We start from the raw sequence: 21,983 nt of genomic DNA on the forward strand, positions 1-21,983 counted from the left end.
CCTATACCACAACTCATGGCAACGCTGGATCCTTAACCCACTGAGCAAGGCCAGGGATCGAATCCGAAACCTCATGGTTCTCAGTCCAATTTGTTAACCACTGAGCCATGAAGGGAATGCCTTGGACATTGAATTTTAAAAGGAACATCGACGAGCTAGTTAGTTATTTCTGAAAGGCTGCCTGAGTATTACTGAGTTTTTCCTTAAATGAGGTAAAGTAAGAATAACAAAAACAAGGTGTTATTTTTTCCAGTGAGCAAAAATATTCAATTTAAAGAAGTGTACTTTATTTGAAATTTCTGGACTTACTTATTCTGGTATTGTTCCTAAAAACACTCTTCATTTGGAGTTCCCTGATGGCTCAGCGTGTTAAGGACCCATCGTTGTCATTGCAGTGTGTCAGGTCACTGCTATGGTACAGGTTCAATCTCTGGCTTAGGAACTTCTCCACACGCCACAGGCATGGCCAAAAAAAAACAAAAAAAACACTTTTTTTTTTTTTTTTAAGGGCCATACCCACAACATGTGGAGGTTCCTAGGCCAGGGGTCCTACACCACAGCCACAGCAACACAAGGTCTGAGCCACATCTGCGACCTACACCACAGCTCACGGCCACGCCGGATCCTTAACCCACTGAGCGAGGCCAGGGATCGAACCTGCATCCTCATGGATGCTAGTCAGATATGTTGCCGCTGAGCCAGGACAGGAACTCCAAAAATACTCTTCATTTTATAAAATTATGGCCACTGAAGGAAGAATATGTTTGTGTGTGATGTCAATATGTGTTTAATTACGTGTGTAATTATTATATAATTATAAATATATCTGCATATAAATATGTATTATGTATAACAGACCACATAGAGATTACCTTCATTGGCAAAACAAGAGGTGTGTAACTACTTAGGCTGTGAAATCTAAAAGTCCGGGAATGGCCACCCCAGCCAGAGTGCTTCTAAAAATAAGCAGCAGCAAACAACAACTAGGGTCTTAGACCGAGGATTCAGGCAGACCCACATGTTAGCTCTGGCCCTGCCTTTTAGCCACTGGCAAATACTCTTTCTGAGTATGGGTGGTTTCCTCACCTGGAAAGTACAGAGGCTAATGGTCCCTTCTTGATGGTTGGTTCAGAAGTTAAGTGAATATATGCTGTCGGATGCTTAGTGTTGGATCTGGCACATAGGATATCCTATGTTAGCAGTGATTGGCATTATTTTACTATGACTGCTGCTACTGTTACCCCTACTCTGATCGGGCTTGGTGAAAAAGGTTGGAAACCCCATCACAGGAGCTGGAGCTGCCTGCTAAGATCCTTCCACAAAGCTCATTCAATTCTTTGCAGATTATGGTTGAGAGAATGGGTGCAACAACTAGGCTAGCCACTTGCGTTGTGACTTGAGCCTGGCAGTAGCTCATCTTCATGCAAATGTATGCAGACATGGAAATCAGGCTGCCCCTGCTGACTGGGCACCTATGGCCCCCCAGATAGATTGTCCAGGACTTTTTCTGCTGTGGTTGCCTTCTTCTCTGTAATAAAATGAAGCTGAGACCTTAAAGCAGATGAGGCAAGGCTCTGATTAGATCCTGGGAGAACTTTGAGGAACTTTGTTCCTTAAGGCAACAGAGCCCGTGCCTAGAGATCTGGGTGTTGGGCTACAATTTTTTAAAGCAATTAAAGTTCATCCTCTTCTCCGTGAGAGAAGGCCAGCAGAGGGGGGAGGTGGAAAGATGAGAAAGAGGGAGACGAGAGGAGAAGCTGTGGCCTGCACCCCAGGATGCACAAAAGCGTCTGGCTTATCATCCTAAAGACATTGGACCGTGACTTCTCTTTTTACCGTTAAGCATCCCACCTCGTGTCCGTGGCCACCTCTGTAACCCAGATTTCTCCTTCTTCTCAGGGATGCTTTGCACCACATGCAGTTTATCTGTTCCCTATGTGCACAATCCTAGCTGGCGGTGATGCTCTTAGACCTTGGGAGGGGTTCTGCCCTCCCCAACTTTTGGGGGAAGCAAGGGCTCGCTCTCATTCAAAGCAATCTGGCAGACTCTTTTCAGTTCTTTTTCAAAGCCAAAGCCGCTCAGGGAAGTGTGCGCTGGTCTCCCCGCATAGCAGAGCCAATTCCTCTAAAAATAGCTTTCTTCCAGAGAACCCACAGTGACAGTTCACTGCAGATTTTCCTCGAAACTGAGCTCCCACCAACAGCACTGTTCTTGCTGCTCCCTGTGGTTTCTCTGAACCCACTCCAGCCTCCAGCAGGGATAGATTCTGGGAAGAGCCAGAGGCCCACGTGCTCTTCTGTTCTGTGGTCCTCAGACCACCCTCCTGGGTCCTCAAGGTTCAAATGGGGATCATCTGGACCTAAAACCCCAACGTTTCTTTCTTTCTTTCTTTTTTTTCTGCTTTTTAGGGCCGCCCCTGCGGCATATGGAGGGTCCCCGGCTAGGGGTCAAATCGGAGCTGCAGCTGCTGGCCTGCGCCACAGCCACAGCAGTGCCATAGCAACGCCAGATCAGAGCCTCATCTGCAGCCTACGACACACTCACAGCAGCACCGGATCTTAACCCACTGAGTGAGGCCAGGGATTGAACCCGTGTCCTCGTGGATACCACTTGGGTTCATTACTGCTGAGCCACAGGAGGAACTCGCCCTAAAGCCCCAACTTGATCTCTGTCCCATCTTCTTCCATGTTTGCTCTGTGTCCCCAGTGTCTCATGTCCTCGGCTGCAGCCCCCAGTGACATCCAGTGTCTCGTGCCCTTGGCTATCGCCCTTCAATTTTAGGTGATGAGAAAGTCTGTGGGTGGGCTTCAGTGTCAAGGCATAAATGAAAGCATCTAGAGAAAAAGTAGCCCCATTTCCACCTGGCCTCACCTCCACTGCCCTGTTTATCTGGGGTGGGGAGACAAATAATGGTTTACCTGCTTAACAAAGCAAACATGCCTTCGTGACGCTAGACACGAAGGGATTTTTTAAAGAGAGAAGTTTAAAAAAAAGAAAGAAAGGAAAAGCAGCCAATAGAACAAAAGGGCTGGAGGGCCCTGGAAATCATCTCTGTCCAGGATTCTTAACATGTTCTGAGAACCCTGGGTTTCTGAGGCTCTGCCATGTGGAAGGAGCGGCGATGGAGTGGGATAGGGCCGGGTGGGATAAAGAGAAAACCCATCAGGCAGCAGAATAATTCAGAGCAGAGCCTTGGGATCGGTAGTCCTGGGTCTGAATCCCGGTTCTGCCTCTTTGGGTACCTTTCTTGACATGTCATGTTTCACTCAGCCCCCATCTTTGCCAAATGGGGCTCATCATACCTATTAGAGAGTCTCCGTGAAGATTAAATAATATAAGATAATCGTGTAGAAAATTAGCACCACGTTTGAAAGCTCCTAAATGGAATCTAAAAAGAAAAAGCTTAGGCACATGCCATAGAGTTGACGTGATGGAATGCTTTCATCGCAAGTTCTCATTTTTTTCCCAAGGTGATGATGACAAAGATTTCTCTGTTGGAGGCATCTGGGAATATGCATAGAATAAGAGCAAATTTGGCTCTGGGTCTGCACCTCTGTTTTCTGTAGGCAATGCCAGGTATCCTGCAGAGCTGGCTAGGTATGGCTCATGTCGTATAGGCCACTTGCCTCATCTTTATTATTACAGTAATAATGGTACTCTCTTGTTGAAGGGATAAAATCTGCCAGTGCATGAGGAGCATAGCATCCGATATATTAAAAACCTTTAATAAGTGGTAGCTATCCATCACTAGTACAACCCCTATTCCAAGCCAGTTCTAGAACCTCCTTATCAGGCGACTTGCTGCCGTGGCCCCGCACTAGCTGTGCCCCCGCCACTCTCTCTGGCATCACGTCGACTTATGTATTGCTAGAAATACATTGTGTTCAGTCGCATGTTTGCAAATGACAGATCATTAAGGAAGCACTGAGGAACTAGGGCAAATCAATACAGAGCGCAAATGGCTGAAATCCCCATCAGATGTTCCCATTGTTTTTACTGGTGCCGGAAGATGCTCAGATGTTTGATTTGTATGTTTGTTTTTATGCTAGTTCTATTAAATCAGTTTGCAGCCTGAAGAATGTTTGCCAGACAAAGAAAGACACATGCGCCAGGGATGAGAGACCGAAGACAGCCGCTGGCTTCAGACACATCCTTAAGTGTGACAGTTCTGGCTGATGCTAATGCTGCTGTTTGTCCTTCACACTGAATTTTTGTCCCTGGGAGTATGGATCTCTGCATGCTTGTTCTAGACGGTGTAAAACCCACCAGCGGCTACCTGCTGCGTGGAGGTGGCGTGTGTGCGCCCACACACGTGTGTGTACACACACTCCAGACTTCCTCCCTTGACCTAGGGGCCGTTTTTTCCCTGAGGATGAGTGCCAGTGACTCAGGGAATAGAGACGCCTCAGCTCCACATGGTTTTCAACATAGCTTAGTGACCGAGAGTCCAGGCTTTCAAATTGAATGAGCTTGAGTTTGAGTCACGGCCAAAGCTCTCCCTGGCTTCATGAATTTGGGCACATGACTTGACATCTGTGCGCCTCAGTTTTCTCATGTTTAAGGTGGGAAGAGTGCTGTCAATGGGATGTGCTTCACAGAGGTGTAATATCTAAGTTAGATGAGTCATGCGAAGCTCTTAGCCTAATGCCTGACTTCCAAGTCCCTATACAGAGTCGCTTGTATTGCTGTTGCTTTCCATACCTTAGGTTGACATTCAAAGTACACTGATAAACTCTGCTGCCCCCAGGGACAAGGCTAACCCACCCCGTGTCTTGGCCTTGGCCCTCCGGAAGGGGTTGGATGTGCAGCCGGTACCCCCTGCAGCCTAAGAGGCAGAGAGGCTGCAGAGATAAAGACCATGCCCAGAGTGTGTAGGAGATACAGCGACATCCCCGCCAGGGGTAACAGCCAGGATGGGAGTTCTTTGTTCTTTGTTCAAAACCACACCTTTGCGCTCTGTTTGCATCTTTTATGCCTATTGGCATCTAGATTCCATCTTCCCTCGACTCCTGCAGCCTCTTTACAAAGTACCTACTTCTGTAGAGGCTGCCTGATGTCTCAGAATGAGCCCTGGGCTCCTCACCCCTTCAACTTTTCTGGGACTTTAGGAGAGCCCACTCTAGTCCCTGGGCCTCCGTTTTCAAAAAGATAGAGAGGCAGTGTGTCCAGTGGATCCGAAGAGATGCCCGTTCTGGCTTACAGGCTCTGTCACTTTGGACAAGCTCTTTGATCCCCCGTAGGTTTTATTTTCCTCGTTCACAAAATGAGGCCAACACGGCCTGCCTCAGAAGTGTAAGGCTTAAAAGAGAAACTAGAAATTAACCTGATTCTGTAAACAGTAGCTCTTCTTGTTGTGGTAGCAATCAAATCTGGTTCTGTGATGGGCCACCTTGGGCTGGTCTCTGTCGCCAGATTTTTTTTTTTTTCCTTTTACAGCCGCACTTGTGGCATGTGGAATTTCCCGGGCCAGGAGTTGAACCCGAGCTGCAGCTGAGGCCTATAGTACAGCCATAGCCATGCCAGGTCCGAGCCATGTCTGTGACCTACGCTGTAGCTTGCAGCCACGACAGATCCTTCACCCACTGAGCAAGGCCAGGGATCGAACCCACATCCTCACAGAGACAATGTCAGGTGCTTAACCTGCTGAGCCACATGGGAACTCCTATCACCCAATTCTTAAACTTCTTGGGGACAGGTATCTCCTCCTACTCACAGACTCACCCCGCCCTGAGCTCTTGCACCCATCACTAAAGTGGAGGTCCATTCATTCTGAACAGCACAGCCTGCCAGCTGACCTCACACCCGGCGCCGTCCTGGCAACGATGGCTCTTCTTGCAGAAGCTGAGGGGTTGCCATCGTTACAGACAATGGCTCTCTCCAGAGGCATCCTCCAGCTGCAGCCCCTTGCCAAAGTGGCAAGTGAATCCAAGGATTCCTGGAGAGCGTTTGCCACCTGACTGGCAGCCCCAGGGGCCCATGGAGCCACTGCCTTGGCTCAAGAATCCCTGCTGAACTCTGCTCAGCTGGAAAACGAGAATGTCCTTAGGACATTTCTGTTGGGGTGGCCTGCCCAGGTCTGCTGCCTCTGTGGATGACTCTCCAGTAGCCTGCAGCCTCTGAGACCCTGTGGCATGCTTTTGTGGCTCATCCTGAACTGACCAGTCCACTGGCCGGCCAGCCTGTGCCCACGTGCCCGGTCCCTGCCCCCTCCCATCCCACAAAGGCTTTCTTAATAGACCGTGGAAGTCTCATTTGTAGACTCGATTCATCCGGCAGCTGAGAATGATCTGTCCTGATGCTGCTTCTCTCCTCTCACCCGCCCTTCCTTCTTCTCCCCCCTCACCCCCTTCCTTCAGCCTAGAGAGTGATTTGTCTGTGTTATGGGTAGGCTTGACAAACCATTCCACATTAGCAGCTGAGATGTTGTTTGAAATGGGAAAATTGCTGGCAAACTGCTCCATTAGTGGTTCCAGTAACAAATACTCTGTTCCCCCCAATGAAGATGAGATTGCAGAGGCACAAATTAATACGGCTGTCTCCCCTATTCTGCAGCAAGGATTACTCTTCAAGATGAATGGGTTCATCCCGGCCAGAAATGTGCAGCCACGAGATGTAGCCTCCGAGGGAGCCAGTGCCTCCTGTCTCTTCCGTCTGCTCCCCCAGCCCTCCCCCCAACCCCCGACACACACACTCCATTTTTTCTGCATCTTCCCAGCTGAGGGTTTGGGGATCGTCTGTGCCAAATGAGGAGGTGATGAAAAGCTCCACACCTCGGAGGGAAGGGAGATGGATGAGGAGGAGCTGCTGAGTCCTCAGCCTGGACCCGGCCATCATTCATCACCTCCAACAGAGGCCCCGCCTCCCGCTCAGGCCTGATTCCCACCACACCTGTTCTCGGGGACGGGGAGTCATTTGAGAGATGAAAGCATAAGGAATGAAAAGGCTTGGAGTTCCCTCTGTGGTGCCGTGGGATTGGCGGCCTCTGGGAAGCGCTGGGATGAAGGTTCGATCCCTGCGGGCTGCGGCTTGGGGTCTGATCTCAAATCTGATCCCTGGCCCGGGTATTCCATGTGACATGGGGCAGCCCAAAAAAAAGAAAGGAAAAGAAAATCAGAATGGAAAGGCTCACTCCCACCTCCCACCCCCCACCCTCGCCCCCACGGCTCCTTCTCTCCCACAGAAGTTCTGGGCCCTGGGCTTGCAGCATCTCTTGTTGTTTCCAGAGCAATAGAGGAAGCATTTCAGCAAAGTCCGTAAGGCGGTAAAGTCACAGCAGCCCCGGGGGAGTGGTCCAGTCAGGGCCTCTGGGGCCCTCGGAGCCAGTGTGATGAATGTCAGGCTGGGAGCCCGAACACTGGGAGGCTGTTTCTCTACTGTATCGGCACAGCCAGTTGGAGAATCCAAACAAATATGGACTCGTTAGGGTGTACACCTGAAACTAATATAAAGTTATATGTCAATTATACCTTCATTTAAAAAAGAGAGGAGAAGCCTAGAAATGAAGTTAGTCGCTGTCGTCCCTGCCTGTACAGCATGGCAGCAGCAGTGCAGTTGCGTTTTTACCTGAATGGTGACACGCTTCCATGACAGACAGGCACTGCCATCTGCGCATCTCTCTCTGCTCCTCCTTCCCTGTATCCGCTTGACTTTGTTATTGCTCTGGTTACTTCCTACAGCATTTTCTGGAGACAGCAGCTGCCCCCAAAGACGGCTTCCCATAGGCAGGAAGCACATATCCTCAGAAGTCCTCCTTTCTGGGTTTCTCCCAGGAACATTAGACCTGGGACTGACTGGGCGCTCTGCACCCCAGGACATGCGTCTCTGGCTTTTGCGCAGTGCTCACCAGGCCCCCCTCCACCAAGGATGGGTGCCCCGTGATGGGAGAGACCACCCGGAAGCCACCAGCCACCGCTTGTTGACAAGTGGATGGTTAATCGACTCTTCTCTGCTCTGTTTCTCAGACGCCTGGAACAGAACTCCATCAAATCCATCCCTGCTGGAGCCTTCACCCAGTACAAGAAATTGAAGCGAATGTGAGTTTCCCCTGGGGTGAAATGAGCCCAAATGTTTTCACTTGGGGGAGGGGGTGATATGGCCTGTGTGGTGGACGGCGTGCCCAGATGAGGGGCTGCATCGCCATCCTCGAGAGGGTTCAGTATCAGACCCAGAATGTCTCCCAAGCCTGGCAGGAGGGTGCAGAAGTGCCATTCACATGGATTTGGGTACCTGTGAAGTAAGGGCCTCCCCAAGCAGAGTGAAGTCAAATTATCTGCATGGGGGAGTTCCCATCGTGGCGCAGCAGAAATGAATCTGACTAGGAACCATGGGGTTGCAGGTTCGATCCCTGGCCTCGATCAGTGGGTTAAGGATCTGGCATTGCCATGAGCTGTGGTGTAGGTTGCAGATGCGGCTCGGATCCTGCGTGGTTGTGGCTGTAGCATAGGTCGGCAGCTGTAGCTCCAATTAGACTCCTAGCCTGGGAAGCTCCATGTGCTGTGGGTGCAGCCCTAAAAAAAAGCAAAAAAAAAAAAAAAAATTATCTGTATGGGAGATGAGCCTGGGTTGGCCTAAACCCATCTCACCCTTTTATTGTCCCCTGGCTTTGGGGATATGGGCCAAAAGTAGGCATTTCAGTAAAGCTGTGACAAGGGCCCTGCCTGTATCAGTGCACAGCACCCTCACCACCACCCCCGAGCACCGTGCACACACTCATCTAACCAGTTCCTAGTCGCCGTCCAGTGTGTATGAAGAACCGGGCTAGGATCTATGGCTCAAGGGCGAAGGAAAACGAAGTCTGCTCTCGTGGGGCTTGCATGTTCGAGTGGGAGAGCACAGAAAACATAAATAAATAAATGTCAGACATTCACCAGCACCAGAAAGTCAAACTAAGGAAGGGAAGGGGTTAGCGCGTGATGGAGGGGTGGCCTCCGGGGGGCTGGCCCGTGAGGGAAGGAAGCGAGTCTAGAGGAGCTCTCAGCAGGGCACATGGGTGGCTCGCAGCACAGTGAGGAGGCAGGGAGCGAGTGGAGAGGAAAGTGGTGGGGGCCGTGCTAGAGAGGCAAGTCGGGGTCAGATCCTGTGGGCCCTTGAGACCCTGGCGGGGACTTTATTCCAAGTGAGTGAAGACGCCTTGGAGCCTCCCTCACCCGTGATTCTCCCCAGCATCCCCACTACCACCGTATCCAGGATCACGCCATCACCGCGTCCTATCCGTACCTGGTGACTCTCACACCAGGGTGTACCTTCCTTACGGCTGCACCATTGACAGCCTCCGAGCCTCTCTGCCCTCATCCCTGCTATGGCGGCAGCATCAGCATCCCCATCACGTGACTGCCACCACCACGTGACCTCCCTGAGCACTGCTCTGAGAGTCACCCAGAGCGGGCGGGGTGCTCTGAAGGGAGGCTGACGGGACTCAGAAAGGACTAATAGGTAGAGAGGGAGTTTGGGCTTAGCAGATGCAGACTACTGCAGGTAGGATAAATAAACCCCAAGGTCCTACTGGACAGCGCAGGGAACCATACGCCATATCCTGTGATAAACCATGATGGAAAAGATTTTGAAAAGGAAATGTACATATCTGGATAACTGAAGCAGTGTGTTGTACGGTAGAAATTAACACAGCATTTGAATCAACTCCACATTAATAAAATAAATTTGAAAAAAAGAAATGTATGCATAACAAAACAGAACCTTATAAAATAAAAAAAAAAAAAAAAAAAAGATTTAAAAACAGTCCAAGCATTGCTTTCATGGAGACTAAAAACCTCAGACGGAGACTCTTGTCCATTTTCCAGGCTAAAAAAAACCCATCACTTATTACAGCCCAATAATCGCAATGCTCTTTTCATTGCTCTTGCTTGCACTCTCTGGCCTCCCCACAGAGGAGAGAGAGGGCAGGTAGAAACGTGCATGGACTTGGTCTTGTTCCCTCCGCTGGAGGCTGATTCATCGGTTTCCCTAGGAGAACCTACGTTAAAGAGGTTAAGTGTCTGCTGGCTCCTTTCATGTTAAAAATAAACACCCTCACGAAACAGTGGCATTGGTAGGCTTTACCCTCAGATCTCAGAAAGCCAACTTCCCATCTCCCTGGAAATCCAAACCAAACAAGATTTTCTCCTGGTATAGGGCCAGAAGCAGAAGCCAACATAATGCGCCAGCCCTAAGCACGTATTTGTCCCTCCCCTTGGCAGCATTCCTGCTGGAGGAGCTGTATAAATATAGGCCTTAATATTTAAAACCTCGGGCCATTAATCTCCTGCTCGTCCTGCTTCCCCAGCTCACTCTCCGGGCACCCACCCCCTCCCCCGACCAAATTCATTTTTAAAGCCCAGCTTGATTATGCAGCCAGATAGTAATTTCAGTGAAAAATGACAAGTTCAGTCACTGCCCCAACCTATAGCTCTTGCATGATTTAAGTTACTGCTCTAATTTTTTGTGAAGTCCAGGTAATTTAGAGCGTGGCTGTGTTTTACTGTCCTTTCGCCAGCCCATTGGAGTTGCCATGATCTGTGCATTCAAAATTCATAAGACCCTCTCAGCCATGGCCTGGGAAGTGAATTTAATTTTTGATCACTTTTGATGCTCTTGATATTTATTATGATGTCCTCCCCGCCCCGCTTCAAGGGGATGGTGGCAGGGAAGAGAGACCACTTAAAAATGTTTCCAGCTAACAGAACTTCAGAAACCCAGACTGAAAAAAGAAAAAGAAAAATTTTAAAAAAAGAAAAGAAACCCAGCCTGAAGTGCAAGTGCTTGGGAGAAGTAGGGTCCTTGTGCAAACAGATTTTAACACCCTAAGTGTGAATTCCACCTTAGTTATGTGGCCATTTTATCTCTAATATATTAGCACAGAAAGAAGTTTTCCCTCAGTGGTGAGTGACCCACACCCTCCTCTCATCTCCAGTGACATAAACAAAAACAAAAAAAAAACCAAAAAGAATGTTCCCTGAATGAATAGCTTTGTCCTTGACTAGAATGAATTTCTAGTAGTCAGTTTAGTGTCAAAAAAAAAAAAAAATACTTCCAGGTAAAAACTAGTATCAAGGTAGAGAAGCCATTTGTAGAGAAAGTGGGAGGCGCTAGAGAGGATCCCCCATCTAATACGGTTGGCTAACAGGGGGTTCCCATCGTGGCTCAGCAATAATGAACCCAACTAGGATCCACATTCAATCCCTGGCCTCCATCAGTGGGTTAAGGATCCGGCATTGCCATGAGCTTCAGTGTAGGTCACAGACAAGGCTCCGGTCTGGCGTTGCTATGGCTGTGGCGTAGGCCAACAGCTGTAGCTCCAATTTGACCCCTAGTCTGGGAACCTCCATATGCTGCAGGTGTGGCCCTAAAAAGCAAAAAAAAAAAAAAAAGAACAGGGAGAGTGACCCTTGAAGGCCAAACTTTCAAAGTGTTGGAGTTCCCTCTGTGGCACCATGGGTTAACGACCCACTGTTGCCACAGCTGTGGCATAGGTTGCAGCTGTGGCTGGGATTCAGTCCCTGACCCAGGAACTTCCCTGTGCCACAGGTGTGGCCATTAAAAAAAAAAAATGTGTGTTGAGTTCTTTTACCCCACACTCTTGAGTAAAGCAATATTCCCCAAGTTACACCAATTCCTGTTACCTCACGCTTATATTCCCCACTTAACCCTCATAGACGTGGAATTCACACCCCTTGTTCTGAACGGTCTGCCAAGGCCACTCACTCCCTCTCCATCCAGTTTATAAGACCCAGGGGTTTGGAGTCGGTTGGAGACCAACCAGATTCTGAAATGCTGGGGTGTAAAGTAGGACCCAGGGACCACCTGCCTGGGAATCACCCAGAAATCTGTTGCATATGCAGATTTCTAACTCCAGATCCCAGCAGGCCAAATCAGATTCTCTGTGGTGCATTTCTACAAACACCCTAGAGGCGTTCCTGTTGTGGCTCAGCAATAACGAACCCCACTAGTATCCATGAGGACTCGGGTTTTATCCCTGGGCTCACTCAGTAGGTTAAGGATCCAGTGTTGCTGTGAGTGTGGTGTAGGTTGCAGATGAGGCTCGGATCCAGCATTGCTATGGCATTGATGTGGCTGTGGCATAGGCCAGCATGCAGCTCTCATTCAACCTTTAGCCTGGGAACTTCCGTATGCCACAGGTGTGGCCCTGAAAAGCAAAATAATATAATAATAAACACCCTAGGGAGGCTTAAGAACCACTGGTCATCAAGGACAAACTAGACTCCTGGGGTCAGGTCTGATACGGACCAGGAGGGGTTAGGCACAGAGATGGGTGGGCACTGAAGCCTTCCCCAGACTGCCTTCCTGCCCAGTGCCACCACCTTCTGCACCCATCATAGTGAAATAGAAAGGAGGCTTGAGATGCCAGCACTGTACCCAAACTGCTGTGTCAGGTCACTGGTGGCTCAAGGTCCTTCACCTCTCAGAGCTGTTGTTTCCTTCCTGCAGAATTAAGAACTAAGAGGAAGTGGCCACCAGGGTCAGTTTCCAGCTAAACTATCTCTTCTCCCGTTTCCACTCGCCTGCATTTCCCAACCACGAAACATCTCCCCTTAGAAAAGAGTGAATCCAAAAGTCTAAGTCATGACCTGAAAACCAGTTTGCCCTGACAAGGCTAAAGCAGAGGGCTTCCCCACTGGTCACAGAACTTCTTCGTGCATGGTAGAAGTCTAAGGACCTTAGGGATGTCAGCAAAGAAGAAAAAAGAAAAAGAAAAACAGACGCTCTCACTAGTGCGATCTGAGCGCGGACCCTGCACGCTTGCCTGAAATGCCGTGCTAGGCAGCCACGCCAAGGGCGAGCAAGATTAGGATAATCCGGGGCATTTGCTTGTTAAGACCCTTATACAAAAATGGAGCTCTGAAGAAAAGCCCAGTGTAAGCTGACAAGTTTGCGAGCACGATCTGTGGATTTGTTAGAGGCGATCCCGCCAGCTAAAGGGATAAGCTCAACAGCTGTGCCTAAGAAACCTTAACCTGTGAAGTATCTTTCAACTCCCAGGCCCTGGAAACAGGGAGGGAAGGGAGCAGAGGCCGAGGCAAAGACTGCCGGGCAGCCCTTTTGAAGCCTATTAGAAGGAGGAGAGAAATAGACACATGCACACACACACGCACACACACGCACGCACGCACGCACGCACACCAGTCCTGGACTTTTAAGAGGCAGGGGGCTGGGGCAATCTGGCCTCGCTGGAGGCAGTTGCTTAAGAATCTGCTAAGATGTGCTTTCTTCTTGTCTCCTCCTTACTGACCCTCCAAGACCCCAGCTCCCCCTCTTCTGTGTGAAAGCAAAGACCCATTGATTTATTTTGTTAAATAAAAGGAACCGGAAGTTCATTGTAGCTAAAAATTGGAGGACTCCCCTTCCGGGGATGGAAGAGCAGAGACCTTCCTGAGCTAATGACTCCCTTTTCTTTTTGTTTGTTTTCTTTTTAGTAATTTAGGATTTAGCTTTGTAAAAGCAAACTGACAAATATTAAAATGTTGGACTTGCATTTTGAACATTATAGTGTAAATATAAAACACAAAATATCTATATAATGACTCTTCACAGGGGTCTTGTCCCACGGGGAAGTGTGGTTAGCAAGAACAGGAGGCAGGTGCTCAGAAGTCATCCGCCTGCTGCAGAGGGATGAGCAGCCTCCAGGTCGCAGATACCTCTGCACCATTGAGGCCCGGTTAGCTGCTTCTCAAACACAGCATCCTTCCCACTCACGGTCTCCCAGAGCCTTGGTTGTCACTGACCTGGACTTGGCCCTGTCTGAGGAGCACCGCCAGCAGGAAGCCCACGTCCCCAAGCCAGCCCATGAGAAGCTCATGATGTGTTTACATCACCCGGCCTGGAAGGGGCACTGAACCAGACACTTAAATCACCGCTCAAAAACTCCATTCAGGTCAAGGAGGCAAAGTCACTGGCGAGGTGAAATGACTCAGGATTCTTAGGGAAAAGCATACGCATTGGCCAAGGCATGAGGCAAGGAAATGAAGCCTACAGGAACCCTGGGCTGTGTTTGGGCGAGGCTGGCTTCTGCTTGGTTTTGCTATAATTGCTTGGTTCTGTGACCTACAGGAAGGCACCCTTCCGACTGGGTGCCATTTCCTACCTGCAAAGCGATGGCTCACACGTGCATAGCTATTTGGCAAAGTGAAGGTGCCGTGGGCCGGCTTTTGTTGAAAGCCAAGAAGAGTGACACAAATATAGTGATTTCATCATGAGGCACTTGAAATGAATGATCTTGAAGCCCCCGCTCCCACGTAATGAATAAATTGCACGAGCGATGAAATTCATCCTCATCCCCATTTTGCACACCTGAAATGCGTGGTCCACACCTAGGAACGACCACCTTTGAGCTGTGTTCTCAGATCTCTCCCATTCATGTTTTCAGAGACATCAGCAAGAATCAGATCTCGGACATCGCCGCAGATGCCTTCCAGGGTCTGAAATCGCTCACGTCCCTGTAAGTGGGGAGCCGGGTCGCAGGGGGGCGGGGGTGGGGGATGGGAGAGGAAGGCATCCGTATTTTTCAGGAGGTGTTTATCAAGGTTTTATGTTCCCTTACACACTTGTGGCAACCTGGTAAAAGAAACAAATATTTCTTCGGGGGAAATTGATCTCGGGGAATATTTCTACAACCCAAATGCATTATTTTTATTGATTAAGTGCCCGGCAGCCTTCCCAGTTATTGGCTTCTAATTCGAATGCATCTTCCCTTCTAACCACACAGCCCCCCCCTCCCATCACACACGCCTCGGCAGCACTGTCTGGGGAGACAGAGGAGAACTAGAATGTATGGTTATTATCATGTGTGCATTTTCCCAGTGCGTGAGGCCTTGTCCAGGGAGGAGCTATTTCCTTCCTCTGATTTTAGACTTTTTCTCCAAACCGACTTCCTGGCTATTGTTCTGAGAAAGCATCCACCCCATCCTAGAAGCCTCTGCTTTCTTTGATTTTGAAACCCTAGAGCAGCCGAATAGATGGAACCGAAGCCGTACCCCCCGGGGGCTCAGAGACCCTGGGGGGCAGGAAGGCACGGAGCTGTGTCCTGATTTTGCCGGTGACTCCCCCTGGGGATGGTGGCACCCTTCCTGCCTGATACACATTCATGATTACAGTAACAACAGCAAAGGCAGTATTTATTGAGCACTTACTGTGCACCAGGCACTCCTCTAGGAGGCTTGCAAGTTTTATCCTCACAAGGACCTAAAATACAGAATCTATCCTCGCCTCTCTTTAATGGTTGAAGAAATTGGTTGATCTAAGCTCCACGCAGACAGGTGTTTTTACTCTCTTGACCCCGGCTGAATCTCTGGCACTTCAAACAGTACCTGGCACATAGATATTTTTGCCACAAAAAAAAAAAAAAAATCTGTTCAATAAAGAAATGTAACTTGTGAGTTCCAACTGTGACTCAGCTGGTTAAGAACCCAACATAGTGTCCGCAGGGATGTGGGTTCGATCCCTGGCCTCCATCTGTGGGCTAAGGACCTGGCATTGCCGCAAACCGTGGTGTACCTGTCAGATGCAGCTTGGACCCGGAGTTGCTGTGGCTGTGGTACAGGCTGGCAGCTGCAGCTCTGATTCCACCCCTAGCCTGGGAACTTCCATATGCTGCAGGTGCAGCCCTAAAAAGAAAGAAAGAAAAGAAATGTAACTTATTCACCATCCGCGGTAACAAGTGAGAGAGGCAGGATTTTGACCCAAGCAGTCTAACTCTAGAACCCATGCTCTGCTGCCTCCTGAGATAACGTGAAATGTGTCACATAAGATACAACAGAGGTATCCTCAGTTGATATTATTTGGTGACCTGCCCACCCCGGGGGAAAAATGACGATACTCAGAGGGAAGCCGGCCATGCTTTGTCTCTCTTTGCAACCTGTTTGTTTAATTGATGAGTGGCCAGGTACCAAGATACACATGCCCGCCCCCTTGGCCCCGTCCCACTGGGAAGGGGCTAAAGACAGGGAAGTCTCTTGATTCAGCTGTTGCCTGCTGCTGGCAGAGTAAATTAGTTTCGTTTATCGGGTAGAACATCTGGCCGGGACATCAAAGACAGGATTGTGTGTGAGATTAGTGTCTGCTTATTGTGCTGAAGATCACAAAGGAGAAGGGAGCGTGGCCGTCTGCCACCGGGATCCCATCCCTGCCCCCCGCTCCCCTGGTCCCCTTGGCTGGCTTCTCTCTGCTGGGATCTGGGAACGGTCCATGACAGGGAGATGCCCCCTGCCTTGCAGGAAAAGAAATGCAAAATCTGGTTGCCAGACAGGAAGTTGCAGGCCGCTAGCCAATTCTGAAATATACTGGGGTGTTGTTGATGTGAAGTGCTTCTCACCCCCCCCCGTGGATGCATTCATCCTCTCAGTAGATGCCTACTGTGTACTGAGTTGCCTTATAGGCACTGAGAACGTAGCAGTGAAGTGGGCAGACAGGACCCTTGGCCGCATGGGGCTTTGAACACAAACACACCCCATCTAAAGTCAGGAGTGGCCAAAGTAAAGGGTGGGAAAGACTCTACCCCACACCTGCTCCTGCACTCTTTCCATCCGTATGTATTGTGCTAGACCTTGTTCAGTTTCCAGCTCTGGCCCAGCCATGAGCACGTCACATGATGTCACTACACTCCTGGAAACTATACTCAAGGGAGCTGGTGGAGGAGGCATAGAAAACATTTAAAATAAATAAATGTCGAAGTAAGTAACATGACACAATGAAAAGGGATGAAGAGATAGAAATAGGGTGACAGGTGGTAAAATAAACAAACACACAAAAACCTTAAACTAGGAGCTCCCATCATGGCTCAGCGGAAACAAATCTGACTAGCATCCATGCAAACGCAGGTTCGAGCCCCAGCCTTGCTCAGTGGATTAAGGATTCAACGTTGCCATGAGCTGTGGTGTAGGTCACAGACGCAGCTAGGATCTAGCCTGGGAACCTCCTTATGCTGCAGGTAACCTCCTTATGCCACGGGTGCAGCCCTAAAAAGACAAAAAACGAAAAACAAAAAAACAAAAAACCTTAACTAGCATATTTGAGAGAAGCTTCCCAAGAAAGAGATGTTTGAGCCCAGAACTGCAAGGTGGGAAGAGGCCGTCAAGAAAAGATGTGGGGGCAAAGCCAGGCAGGTCTACACCCAGACTCTCCGAAGTGGAGCCCCAGCCCGCTTCAGCCTGCCGGAGAGTGGTTATGACCCACTGAGACGTAGAGACGTCCCATATGGACGCACGCTTGATTCAAGGACTCTTCTCAACCAGCCCCGCCACCCAGCCAGCTTCTGTTGCACTGGAGGTTCTGACACCAGCCGAGACAGCAGACCGTGCATTTGGCTCAGTGAGCAGTGGGACGTTCATATGAATTACAAATGTAAGCCTGAGCCATCATGCTGACTTTTATTTAGTCATTAATTTGTTGAAACATTAATGAAACACGCCCGCAGGCTGAGCGGGGCGCTCACACCTCCCTCCTGGTGGTGTCTGGGAAATGGGGGGTTGGGTTTATCACCCCCATTTACCATCTCCTCATCCTAATATTGTGCCTCCTCAAAGGTACATCACAGTCCAGATTTGCAATCCGAGAGGGGATTGGCCCTTGGTGTTTATTCAGTGCACTCCAAGGCTCAAGAGGGAATTTTTTTAAAAAATCCTTCTTCGCTAAGTTCGCTCCCTCCATCTTGGAGGAGCCTGGACCCAAGAGATCAGCAAAGTCTGTGCCATGGTTGAGAGCGGAGAGAGGCCAGCAGTGTCCCCTCTGCCTGTGCCGCACCCACTGGGTGCCAGGCTGGAGGGGCAGACCCAGCAGATTCCTTCCCCAAGGCTCGCAAATCACCAGAGACCAACCTGGAATTAAAGATGCAGAGTGAGGGACGCTGTAGGCTGAAAGAGAGAAAGGTAACAGAATTCAGAGTTCCTTGGTTCCTGGAGCTCAGAGGACAGGAAAAAAGAAGCCACCGTGACCGTGATGACAGTTCCTTCTCCCTAGTTTTTTCCTAAGAGCCAGTCCTTGACTCAGCAGTCCTTTCGCCACCTGGATAGGACCCCAGATACCCAAAGCCCTGTCTTGATGGATGATTAAAGGACTCAGCTCAGGAATTCCTAGGATGCAACAGGATATTAAAAGGAAACGTTCTATAGACTGGGCTCAGCCTGATCAATACCCATTGAAGCCAAGAAGGCACAGGGCCGCCAGCATCCCACACGTCTTATTTATTGCCGGGGTGTGAGTCATATTAGCAGCTCCGGGAGACACTACAGAGGGACTGCGGCTTCCTATTGTGGATTATTTATTGAGCTGGGCTGCCCAGGAGTGAAACAGGGTGGAGCCCATTTCTCCTTGCCTCCCGGACAGCCTGCCTCTCGAGGACCACCCCCCCCCCCCCCGCCACCGTGGCACTAGCCCACTGTCTCAGTGAGGAGAAGGGATGAGGCGGACTGGGGAAGGCGATGCTCTGAGATGCCCCCTAGAGTTGGCCGGGATGATGGCTGCCTTCGTGAATGGGTACCAGTGGCTTCTCATCCGCAGTGACTTCTGTCCTCGCCCCTCTTTTCCAGGGTGCTCTATGGCAACAAGATCACTGAGATTCCCAAGGGACTGTTCGACGGGCTGGTGTCCCTGCAGCTGCTGTGAGTAGAAACTTTGTCACTAATTGTGTCTCTGGAACTATTTCCAGGCTCTTTCTGGCTAACTTGGAACTATGCTCTATAGAGGTCTTCCTTTGACTTTATGCTCATGAAAAGGAAAAAAAAAATTTTTCTACCACTCACCTCTGTCATCTCTCATTGGTGGAAAGAGAGCCAGGGAGTTGGCAGGGGAGGCTAAGGTCCATGTGAACAAACCTGGATGATTCAGCTGGGGAGCCTGGCCCAGGCATGAATCACTGTAACCTCGGGTTTGGTGGGCAGGGGGAGTGTCTAGAAATTAAGCCAGAGTTGAATCCTACAAAGGGATGCATCTTGCAGGGGTGTGCTCACATTTTAGGGAACTAAAATATTCATGCGTTGTATTGCAATACTAGAGCTGAAACAGAGCTGCCGATAGACATGTGACCTTGAAGAAGGGCAGGGGTGAGGTAGTGAAATAATTCGAGAAGAGCGTCATCAGTCACCGGTGTGACTCTCGCTGAGTAAGATATGGCTGAGAGGGGACGTGTTTATTTAATTTAAAGGAAGATTTGTTGCCTCGAATTTTAAGCTCAGGGATTATTTATCTGCATTTATTTCGTCCTGGTCATTTGAGCTTAAATGTTTGAAGAAGATAATTGAACTCTGATGTGGAGAGGCAAGGAAAGGAGTTTTGCTCATCCCGTATTTTAAGATCTTATGAACAGGGACCATTATCTCTGGTTTGCTGGTTTGTGATCAGGTAGCCGTAGGAGGTACACACATGTACTGTGGGTATAGAGAGTGTGTGTGTGTGTGTGTGTGTGTGTGTGTGCGCGGGCATGCGCGCGCATGCACAGCACACCCATGCACAGACATGTCCGTGTCTGTTCAATGACCATGACAATTCCTACTGGTAGTTTCCTGTGAGCAATGGCGAATACCAAGTTTCAGAGAGGTAAATAACTTGCCCTCAGTCATACAGCAAAATAAGTGTGGAAGCTGGAGTAGAGCTTATATGGCCCTGTGGCTCAGAAGGTTCCCAGCCCTCTGAAGAGCCCAAGATGTATGTTCTCAGAGGCGTGTATCTGAGTAGCGATGCGTGTGTGTGTGTGTGTGTGTGTGTGTGTGTGTGCGTGCGCGCGCGCGCAGACGTGTGCTATTGTAAAATCACCTCGAGTCACAGGCAGTCAGGAAGGGGCCTCCCTGCTTCCCGTGTGCAGTTACGAGAAGCTGAGTGTGAGCTTGCAGACAGCGTCAAGTCTCGTCTCGGGATGGGTGGGTGGCTGGGAGCAAGGGAGGATGCAAGAAGGTGGGCAACAACGCATCCCACGTGCTGATGCCCAAAGACTCTTCCAGAAAAAGGAAGTGAGACTTTTCTTTGAGCTTTTACTTCTCACATCTTTACTTCCTACTCTTCTCATGTCCTATAAGACTCAACTGCAGACAGCTTCTCCTAAGATAATACAAGAATGTGCATCAGGGAGTTCCCATCATGGCTGAGTGGTAAGGAACCCAGCTAGTATCCATGAGGATGCAGGTCTGATGCCTCGTTTGGTGGGTTCAGGATCTGGCATTGCCGTGAGCTGTGGTGTAGGTCACAGACATGGCTTGGATCCTGTGTTGCTGTGGCCGTGGCGTAGATCAGCAGCTACAGCTCCAATTCGACCCCCAGCCTGAGACCTTCCATATGTCACTGATACAGCCCTAAAAAGACCAAAAAAAAAAAAAAAAAAAAGAATGTGAATCATGTCTGGATGAGATGCCCAGCTAGTTTCCAGGCAGCGCATCCATCACCGAGGTAGTCAGGCTTGTTTCAAAGAAGCTGAGAAAGAAAATTCTGTATCTTTGCCTCTGCATCCTTTCCACCCAGCCCTGCCCTTCTCTGTCTCCATGTCTGTCTCACTCTGTGTATCTCTGGGTACATATTCATGTTCAAAGGTCAAAATCCTCAGTGGGTCTTTGTGGCTATTTGTTAGCATGACACTCCAGGGCTCTGTAGGGAGCTGGGGGTTTCACAGATGGCCTTCTTTGCTTGTAGCAAAGAAACGAAACTGTTAAGTTATAACTGCCACCATAAGGCCGGTTAACTGTAGCTATTAATCCCTTGCAAGAAGAGCAGCAACAGCATGGCCTGGAGGCAGATGTGGAGGTGTTGTATTGCACTGGGCTGGGGTGAATATTCTTTCATAATCTGTGTTTTGGTGTGGAAAGGTATGTGCCTTTACCTTGAAGCATTAAAGAGAAACATAATCTATAGCAAAGTGCCTCATGTAGTGCAGGGCATGTGGCAAAGATTCCATAAATGCATGGGGGTTTTTTTATTCTTTTTTTTTTTTTGGTTTTTCTTTTTTGGCTGCCCCATGGCATATGGAGTTCCCAGGCCAGGGGTCAGATCCGAGCTGCAGTTGCGACCTACGCCATAGATCCTTTAACCCGCTATGCCGGGCTGGGGATTGAACCTGTGTCCTGGCACAACAGAGATGCTGTCAATCCTGTTGCGCCACAGCAGGAACTCCAACGCATGTGTTTTAAAAAGGAAACATATCCCAGCTTGGAGCTGACAGCAGTCGTGCGATGACTAGACTAACAGGACTTTGAACAGGTCCCAGGAAGGCAGCTCAGGTGAATTTCACCAGTTTGAGCAGATGGAGTTGGGTCGCTGAGAATAAAGACAAAGTATCTCCCTTTCTCTTGAGAGCCAGAGTTGACACATCTCAGGCCAGCTCCCTTCCCAGAAAGAACCAGCAACTGTAGCCGTCCCTGGGCTTTGACCTGCTGTTGAGCAGTTAGAAAGCAGGTCCTGATAAGATCTAATTTAGCGTTTGGCCTGCGGTAGATTGGATTTCTCCTTGTTAGACTGGAGACACTCCGATAAGAAGGCTCTGATTAGAATACCCTGGTAGTCTGGGAAATTTCCTCTCCTTTGAGCTTTTTGCAAGGGGGTTGTGCTTTTTCTCCTCTCTCCGTCTTGCAGAGTATTAGTACATCACAAAGCCAAGCTACCTCTGCCACCCAAAGTCATCTTGAATGTTTCCTTTCTGACACTTGTCATGATGTTGCCAGCCATAAAGCAGGTGCACTGTGGTTGGTAGTCCTGCCTGCTCCCCTGCCCCCTGCCCCCTCACCAGTTTTTCTAAGCTCTTCAGCTGTCCTACCCACACTTGCCCAGCCCTCCTGGGTCCTTCTCTTACTCTGTTTGTTCTGGCAGGTGGCCAGCACCAAGAGTAGAAAAGTCTCAGTTTTCAGAGTTTCCAGCAGCTCTGGGAAGAACCCCCAAACCCTGTCCCCTCAATGTCAGCTCCTGTAAAGCTGACATTGAGGGGACAGGGTTTGGGAGATCTGGGGGCTCCAAAATCTTGAGGTCCTGGAGGACAGTCACCTATCTGTGGTGCAAACCT

The 21,983-nt window shown here is 49.5% G+C and overlaps 1 protein-coding gene across 3 annotated transcripts in view; it reads left to right on the top strand.

Moving 5' to 3' along the window:
* Positions 1 to 21,983, top strand: part of SLIT3 (slit guidance ligand 3) — a 669,892-nt gene that overhangs the window by 525,093 nt on the left and 122,816 nt on the right. For all 3 annotated transcript variants that reach the window (XM_021076955.1, XM_021076953.1, XM_021076954.1), the window contains exons 10-12: positions 7,963 to 8,034; positions 14,379 to 14,450; positions 18,535 to 18,606. In XM_021076955.1, coding sequence (XP_020932614.1) covers positions 7,963 to 8,034; positions 14,379 to 14,450; positions 18,535 to 18,606 — 216 coding nt within the window. The remainder of the gene's footprint in view (positions 1 to 7,962; positions 8,035 to 14,378; positions 14,451 to 18,534; positions 18,607 to 21,983) is intronic.

Source organism: Sus scrofa, chromosome 16 (genome assembly GCF_000003025.6).
Source record: "Sus scrofa isolate TJ Tabasco breed Duroc chromosome 16, Sscrofa11.1, whole genome shotgun sequence".
NCBI classification, from domain to species: Eukaryota; Metazoa; Chordata; class Mammalia; order Artiodactyla; family Suidae; genus Sus; species Sus scrofa.